The 9,458-nt window shown below is 44.6% G+C and overlaps 1 protein-coding gene across 1 annotated transcript in view; it reads left to right on the top strand.

The window, feature by feature from the left end:
* Nucleotides 1-4,722, top strand: part of LOC130301616 (zinc finger protein 420-like) — a 51,479-nt gene extending 46,757 nt beyond the window's left edge. Inside the window, exon 8 of the mRNA XM_056551630.1 lies at nucleotides 1,773-4,722. Within this exon, the coding sequence (XP_056407605.1) occupies nucleotides 1,773-3,139 (1,367 nt within the window). The 3' untranslated portion in view covers nucleotides 3,140-4,722. The remainder of the gene's footprint in view (nucleotides 1-1,772) is intronic.
* Nucleotides 4,723-9,458: the final 4,736 nt, after the last annotated feature.

Below are 9,458 nucleotides of genomic sequence, written 5' to 3' on the forward strand. Positions count from 1 at the left end.
GTCTGGCAGTCTGGGGGGCACAGCAGCCTGAACCAGCTTTGCAGCTGGCCCAGACTGCTGGAAAGGAACAAACACATACTGCACAGATTCATGTGTCTTCTGTTTCTTTACTTTCCTCTTCACTGCCACATCCTCACATAGGTCATAACCAAAGGTAAAATTTTGGAAGTGGGCTGGGGACTCTTGCATGACTATAGCCCTCAATAAGCCCCCAGCCTCACCCTCCACATCCTCCTCACTCTCACTCGAAGGAAGCGCCACCTGGGCAGGTTCAATGTAGCTGTCCTGGGTGGTCTGGATGTCACAGGGGGCAGCCACAGGCACAGCATCTTCCTCCACCCTCTCCTCCTCCTTTTCTTCTTCACCACCATCATCACTGTATTCACCGCCACTACTCTCCCCATCATCCACCTTACCTGGGGATTTCATGGTGGCAAACCAGTCCCCGTTCATCAGCTTCTCCCTGAAGAGACAACTCCCTTCCAGGATTTCTGTCCTCCGTTCCTCCAGCTTCACAATCTCGGCTTTTAGGGCCATGATTCTTTGTTTCAGCTCACTCTTATTCCTCTTTGACCCAGAGTTTGCTAGACTCTGGGCCCCACGCAGATCTTCTCTTGTCATCCTAAGCTCCTTACTGCAGCGGTCATATTCCGCAAACCTTGCGGCCATGTGGGAGAAGTAAGTGGAGCTGGACTCTTTGGGCCCTCTTTCAGCCCACATCTCCAAGCTCTTTCTCCCTGCCTTTCTTCCACTGCTGGATCTCTGGCTCACCGTTGACGGAGGAGCAGAGCCTGCATTGCTGCAGACTCTGCTGGATCTTCTCCCTCCGGCCGGAACAATGGCTGTCGCTGTTTTCCCTCCACCCCTCGCCAGCCTTGAAGAACGTGAGGTGGAGCCCCGAGACTCCATGCAGGCAGGCTCTCCCCAGGAGCTGGGAAAGATGGATGTAACACCTGCTGCTTTCTGCTTCTGGAAGTCTGGAGGAGCACACAAAGGGACACACCCGCTCGCTACTCACACTGAACGGTTCTGGACTGCTGTGTTCACAGGAAGTGCTCTCTGCTGACACCTCTGTCCATGTCAGAAACTTCCTGTAGAGCATACAGCAGCTGATAAGAACTAGAAGGATTAAGATTTTTGAATAGAAGTAATTAAAAAAATCTTTAACTTTCTGGAACCAGTTGATTTAAAAAAAAATGTTTTCCAGCAGAGTACCCCTTTAAGCGGGTAAAGGTTACATAGCAATGGGATATTGGCTGTGTGTTACAGCCGACACTCGCCACTGATTGCTCTTCTGCCTTTACCATCCACTGACTGTAGGTCTACGTCCAATTGTCGGAATGGAGGAAAATGATTCCCAATAGGTACTTAACGGCCAAACGTGTGGGCAGAGGACGGGCTCCATGGTCAGACAAGGCTGTGTGGGTCAAATTTTCGAATAAATGTGGCCACGGAATGAGGACCACAATCCTGAACTTTGTTATTGACAATTATACAGAACGTTTCGCCTGTAATGGTCATGTGATCATTGTTCAGGAATCATGTGTCATGGAGATATATTGTTTTATATTTAACAGCACCTGGTTTAGTTATATGACTGACAGGTCCCAGATTGGTTTACTTTCCTTATTATACATAAACATGGTGACGTTATCAGTGATTTAGCGTCTACTTTATGTTGGCTCCAAAACTGCATTAAAAAAATTGCATAAAAAACTACGTGTGTGTTTCTACCCTAATAACTAAATCCATTTTGTTTTTTCTCTTAACAGAAAATCCCAGTAACGTCTCTGATGGGAAATGTACGGAATCAGTAAATTATAAAGAAGAAGATAAAGATATGGTGCCGCAATCCTCAGGAGGAAACCTCCTTACCCTTAATATATATCCGGCTCCTCCCAGCACTTATCTATTATATATTAATACTCCCCCTATTCATGTGTTACCTGCTCCTTACCAACCACGTGTTGTTATCCCGACTACAGATCCCAAAAGGTTTAAATGTGAGGAATGCGGAAAAGAGTTTACAAAAAGTTCAAGTCTTGTTACACACAGAAGAATTCACACAGGAGAGAAACCATTTTCATGTTCAGAATGTGGGAAATGTTTTGGCGATAGATCACATCTTGTTAGACACAAGAGAGATCACACAGGAGAGAGGCCGTATGTGTGTTCAGAATGTGGGAAAAGTTTTACACGCAAATCCTATCTTGTCACACATGAGAGAATTCACACCGGGGAGAAGCCATATTCATGCAGAGAATGTGGGAAATGTTTTTCACACAGAACACAACAAGTTATACACGAGAGAGGTCACACAGGGGAGAGACCGTATTCATGTTCAGAATGTGGGAAATGTTACCTGAGTAGATCGAGTCTGGTTGCACATGAAAAATGTCACACAGAAGAGAAAAAATCTGATCTTATGATACATGAGAGAATTCACACAGGAGAGAGGCCATATTCATGTTTAGAATGTGGCAAACTTTTTAGAAGTAAAAAACAGCTTGGTAGACATGAGAGAAGTCACAAAGGAGAGAAGCCATATTCATGTTCAGAATGTGGGAAAGGTTTTAAAAATAAATCAGATCTTATGATGCATGAGAGAATTCACACAGGAGAGAAGCCATATTCATGTTCAGAATGTGGCAAATGTTTTATAAGTAAATCAGATCTTGTAAGACATGGGAGAATTCACACAGGAGAGAAGCCACATTCATGTTCAGAATGTGGAAAAGGTTTTAGAAATAAATCAGATCTTATCATACATAATAGAATTCACACAGGAGAGAAGCCATATGCATGTTTAGAATGTGACAAATGTTTTATAAGTAAAAAAGAGCTTGTTAGACATGGGATAAGTCACACAGGAGAGAAGCCACATTCATGTTCAGAATGTGGGAAAGGTTTTATAAATAAATCAGATCTTATAAAACATGATAGGATTCACACAGGTGAGAGGCCATATTCATGTTCAGAATGTGGGAAAGGTTTTAAAAATAAATCAGATCTTATAAAACACACAAGAATTCACACAAGAGTTAAGCCATATTCATGTTCAGAATGTGGGAAAGGTTTTACACAAAAATGCCGTCTTGCTCAACATGAGAGAAGTCACACAGAAGAGAAGGCATTTTGATGTTTAATAAGTGAAATTTTTTTTTTAACTAATTCGCACAGAGAAAAAAAAATGTTGTTGTTTGGTATGTGGGAAGTAATAAAAAAGTCAAAATATACAGAAGAGAAGTCACAATATAGAAAAGCCATATTTATGTTCAGAATGTGGGGAATGTTTTTTACATCAACACCTCTTGAACATAAGTGAAGTCACAGCGGAGAGAAACCATTTTGATCCGTTTGTAAAAATATTCTATAGGAACCTTTTATACAGTGGGGCAAAAAAGTATTTAGTCAGCCACCAATTGTGCAAGTTCTCCCACTTAAAAAGATGAGAGGCTGTAATTTTCATCATAGGTTATAACGAGGACTATTTCTGCCTACAAACAAGCAATATTTCTGTGTCTCACAGACCTGTAACTTCTGTAAGAGTCTACTCTGTCCTCCACTCGTTACCTGTATTAATGGCTCCTGTTTGAACTTGTTATCAGTATAAAAGACACCTGTCCACAACCTCAAACAGTCACACTCCAAACTCCACTATGGTCAAGATCAAAGAGCTGTCGAAGGACACCAGAAACAGCATTGCAGACCTGCACCAGGCTGGGGAGGCTGAATCTGTAATAGGCAAGCAGCTTGGTGTGAAGAAATCAACTGTGGAAGCAATTATTAGAAAATGGAAGATATACAAGACCACTGATAATCTCCCTCGATCTGGGGCTCCACGCAAGATCTCACCCTGTAGTGTCAAAATGATCACAAAAACGGTGATCAAAAATCCCAGAACCACATGGGGGACCTAGTGAATGACCTGCAGAGAGATGGGACCAAAGTAACAAAGGCTACCATCAGTAACACACTACGCCGCCAGGGGCTCAAATCATGCAGTGCCAGACGTGTGCCCCTGCTTAAGCCAGTACATGTCCAGGCCCGTCTGAAGTTTGCTAGAGAGCATTTGGATGATCCAGAAGAGGATTGGAAGAATGTCATATGATCAGATGAAACCAAAGTAGAACTTTTTGGTAAAAACTCAACTCTTCATGTTTGGAGGAGAAAGAATGCTGAGTTGCATCCAAAGAACACCATACCTACTCTGAAGCATGGGGGTGGAAACATCATGATTTGGGGCTGTTTTTCTTGTAAGGGACCAGGACGACTGATCCATATAAAGGAAAGAATGAATGGGGCCATGTATCGTGAGATTTTGAGTGAAAACCTCCTTCCATCAGCGAGGACATTGAAGATGAAATGTGGCTGGGTCTTTCAGCATGACAATGATCCCAAATACACCACCCGGGCAATGAAGGAGTGGCTTTGTAAGAAGCATTTCAAGGTCTTGGAGTGGTCTAGCCTGGGCCAAAATACCAGCAACAATGTATGAAAACCTTGTGAAGACTTACAAAAAATGGGGATATAACAAAGTAATGAGATGAACTTTTCTTATTGACCAAATACTTATTTTCCACCATAATTTGAAAATAAATTATTTATAAATCGGACAATGTGATTTTATGGATTTTTTTCTCATTCTGTCTCTCATAGTTGAGGTTATAACCTATGATGGACATTACAGCCTCATCGTTATAAGTGGGAGAACTTACACAATTGGTGGCTGACTAAATACTTTTTTGCCCCACTGTATATGTCACTGAAAGGAAAGAGGGGACACAATGAAATGTCATTATATTATTTCAACATGTTGTCGATTTATAACTGAATATAAAATATCCAATAAAATATATTCTAAAAGTAAAAAGAAAGCAATTTAAAATAGGGGAAATCTATGCAGTAAATGAAGACTTCACCTTATTACTACTAATACAAATACTTGAAGCGTAACTATTGTATTAAAAGACTTTTGGTTTTGTTGGTGACAATGTAATATTAGGTTCCTCACTGCTGTTATTGGGCCCCTGAGAGTCCTCTCCATGGTGCACAGATACTTCTCTCCATCTCGGAGCAGGTCCAGAGGTGGTCTGTGTGCCAGCAGCACACGCACAGGGATTTCCTTTTCCTTGTCTGTCCAATCACACAACAACACCTACTCCACTCTGCTTCCAAATCACAGTCAGTGCATTCAGAAAGTCTTCATACCCTTTCACCCTCTTCACATTTTGTTGTTGCTCCTTATGTTTCCCCTCATTCTGCCCTCAATACCCTATAATAACAAAGAGAAAAAAGAATGTGAGAAATGTTTACTGATTTATTAACCCTGTCCCGTATTATCAGGTACACGTACGTGATGATTTAGGCTGATTTGCTGCATTATCACTTATAAGTACCTGACGATTTAAAACTGTCAATTGCCTACAGCACAGCTGAGCACCCCTAAAGCCGGCAATCACTTCTATTGGTCTGTCAGAAGTGACATTGGTATTTTGGTCACCTCGCTTACCAAGGCCCTTCTCCCCTGATTACTTTATTTGGTGTTTGGGGGGACATGTGTTATATCTAGGAAAAGTCCTGGTTGTTACAAACTTCTACAGGCAGTTCTTTCCCGCTCATGTCTTGGTGTTTTCTCTGATATACATTGTCAGCTGTGAGACCTTATATAGACAGGGCTGTATCTGAGCTCTACAGGCAGTTATTTCCTCCTCATATCTTGGTTTTTGCTCTGATATACATTATCAGCTGTGAGACCTTATATAGACAGGGCTTAGTCTGAGCTCTACAGGCAGTTATTTCCACCTCATGGCTCAGTGTTTGCTCTGATATACATTATCAGCTGTGATACCTTATATAGACAGGGCTGTGTCTGAGCTCTACAGGCAGTTATTTCCGCCTCTTGGTGTTTGCTCAGATATACATTATCAGCTGTGATACCTTATATAGACAGGACTGTGTCTGAGCTCTACCGGCAGTTATTTCCTCCTCATGGCTTAGTGTTTGCTCTGATATACATTGTCAGCTGTGAGACCTTATAAAGATAGGACTGTGTCTGAGCTCTACAGGCAGTTATGTCCACCTCATGGCTCAGTGTTTGCTCTGATATACATTATCAGCTGTGAGACCTTATATAGACAGGGCTGTGTCTGAGCTCTGCAGGCAGTTCTTTCCACCTCATGGCTTGGTGTTTGCTCTGATATACATTGTCAGCTGTGAGACCTTATATAGACAGGGCTGTGTCTGAGCTCTACAGGCAGTTATTTCCTCCTCTTGGTGTTTGCTCTGATATACAATGTCAGCTGTGAGACCTTTATATAGACAGGGCTGTGTCTGAGCTCTACAGGCAGTTCTTACCTTCTCCTGGCTTGGTTTTTGCTCTGATATGCACATGAGACCTTATGTCAGGGGTTCTCAACCGGTGGTACGCGTACCCCTAGGGGTACACCACCGGTTGTGTGGGGGTATGCAATGCTATGACAAATACCGGCTATGCATTGGCCAGTATTTGTCAGTGCAGAGCGGGGAATGGCCGCGGCAGCTCTCTGTAAAGTACCACGACCGCAGCTCTGGCAGAGGCTGCTTTACGGAAGCTGCGTGGTTGCCAGGCAGACGTGTGACATCTCCTGACATTGCGCGGAGCTGCTGCACAGCGCAGGAGGACGTCACCCTTCTGTGCAGCCCCACCAAACGGGACTCCGGGAGCGCCGTATACCCAAACAGGCCTTAAAAAATAAAAAGTATGTTATTGTATGTATATAGAAATAATAGCACAAGGGGATCAGAGGGAGGGGGGAGTAATGGCACAAGGGGATCAGAGGGAGGGGGGAGTAATGGCACAAGGGGATCAGAGGGAGGGGGGAGTAATGGCACAAGGGGATCAGAGGGAGGGGGGAGTAATGGCACAAGGGGATCAGAGGGAGGGGGGAGTAATGGCACAAGGGGATCAGAGGGAGGGGGAGTAATGGCACAAGGGGATCAGAGGGAGGGGGGAGTAATGGCACAAGGGGATCAGAGGGAGGGGGGAGTAATGGCACAAGGGGATCAGAGGGAGGGGGGAGTAATGGCACAAGGGGATGAGAGGGAGGGGGGAGAAATGGCACAAGGGGATGAGAGGGAGGGGGGAGTAATGGCACAAGGGGATCAGAGGGAGGGGGGAGTAATGGCACAAGGGGATCAGAGGGAGGGGGAGTAATGGCACAAGGGGATCAGAGGGAGGGGGGAGTAATGGCACAAGGGGATCAGAGGGAGGGGGGAGTAATGGCACAAGGGGATCAGAGGGAGGGGGGAGTAATGGCACAAGGGGATCAGAGGGAGGGGGGAGTAATGGCACAAGGGGATCAGAGGGAGGGGGGAGTAATGGCACAAGGGGATCAGAGGGAGGGGGAGTAATGGCACAAGGGGATGAGAGGGAGGGGGAGTAATGGCACTGGGGGATTAGGTATCACATTAGTGTAAAGGTAAGCACGCGCCATAATGAAATAAGGAATTCTATGACTTATTTACGTACGAGGGGCACCCGCCGACATACATTCACCCTTGGGGCACAGTCGCGATAAAGGTTGAGAACCACTGCCTTATACAGAGAGGACTGTGTCTTGTCCAATCAGATGAATTTGGTCATAGTAAAGGGTCTGAATACATGTTCGTTGCGGACTCCTGTATATAGCTATATACTTAGCCATATCTGGAACCTTTTAAGAAGATTGTATTAATAATCGTAATCTCCATTTTTAAAGAAACTATTTTGAAGTCCTTCCAGATTGGAGAAATGTTCCCTCCTGGTCCGTCATATGTTTTATAAATAGTGTTCTTAAAGGGGTACTCCGCTTCATATATGAGGAGTGTCTCCTAGACGATGTATTATTAGAGGGGTTCTCCGCATCATATATGGGGAGTGTCTCCTAGACGATGTATTATTAGAGGAGTTCTCCGCATCATATATGGGGAGTGTCTCCTAGACGATGTATTATTAGAGGGGTTCTCCGCATCATATATGGGGAGTGTCTCCTAGACGATGTATTATTAGAGGGGTTCTCCGCATCATATATGGGGAGTGTCTCCTAGACGATGTATTATTAGAGGGGTTCTCCGCATCATATATGGGGAGTGTCTCCTAGACGATGTATTATTAGAGGGGTTCTCCGCATCATATATGGGGAGTGTCTCCTAGACGATGTATTATTAGAGGGGTTCTCCGCATCATATATGGGGAGTGTCTCCTAGACGATGTATTATTAGAGGGGTTCTCCGCATCATATATGGGGAGTGTCTCCTAGACGATGTATTATTAGAGGGGTTCTCTGCTTCATATATGGGGAGTGTCTCCTAGACGATGTATTATTAGAGGGGTTCTCCGCATCATATATGGGGAGTGTCTCCTAGACGATGTATTATTAGAGGGGTTCTCCGCATCATATATGGGGAGTGTCTCCTAGACGATGTATTATTAGAGAGGTTCTCCGCATCATATATGGGGAGTGTCTCCTAGACGATGTATTATTAGAGGGGTTCTCCGCATCATATATGGGGAGTGTCTCCTAGACGATGTATTATTAGAGGGGTTCTCCGCATCATATATGGGGAGTGTCTCCTAGACGATGTATTATTAGAGGGGTTCTCCGCATCATATATGGGGAGTGTCTCCTAGACGATGTATTATTAGATGGGTTCTCCGCATCATATATGAGGAGTGTCTCCTAGATGATGTATTATTAGAGAGGTTCTCCGCATCATATATGGGGGGTGTCTCCTAGACGATGTATTATTATTCTGCTCTTCTTTGTTTCTCAGACTCCTGGGATTTGTACACTCGCTCACTATAAGGAAGTTTAACCCCTTAAGGACCAAGGACGTACCGGTACGTCCTTGGTCCTGCTCTTCTGATATAACGCGGGGTTACACAGTAACCCCGCGTCATATCATGGCGGGCCCGGCGTCATAGTGAAGCCGGGACCCGCCTCTAATAGCGCGCAGCGCCGATCGCGGCGCCGCACGCTATTAACCCTTTAGCCGCGCGCTCAGAGCTGAGCCGCGCGGCTAAAAGTGAAAGTTCCCGACTAGCTCAGTCGGGCTGTTCGGGATAGCCGCGGCTAATCGCGGCATCCCGAACAGCTGACAGGACAGCGGGAGGGCCCCTTCCTGCCTCCTCGCTGTCCGATCGCCGAATGACTGCTCAGTGCCTGAGATCCAGGCATGAGCAGTCATGCGGCAGAATCGTTGATCACTGGTTTCTTATGAGAAACCAGTGATCAACATAGAAGATCAGTATGTGCAGTGTTATAGGTCCCTATGGGATAACAATGATCAGTGTGTCCCTATGGGACCTATAACACTGCAAAAAAAAAAAGTGAAAAAAAAAAGTGAATAAAGATCATTTAACTCCTCCCCTATTAAAAGTTTGAATCACCCCCCTTTTCCAATAAAAAAAAAAACACAGTGTAAATAAAAATAAACAT

Source organism: Hyla sarda, chromosome 1 (genome assembly GCF_029499605.1).
Source record: "Hyla sarda isolate aHylSar1 chromosome 1, aHylSar1.hap1, whole genome shotgun sequence".
NCBI lineage: Eukaryota > Metazoa > Chordata > Amphibia > Anura > Hylidae > Hyla > Hyla sarda.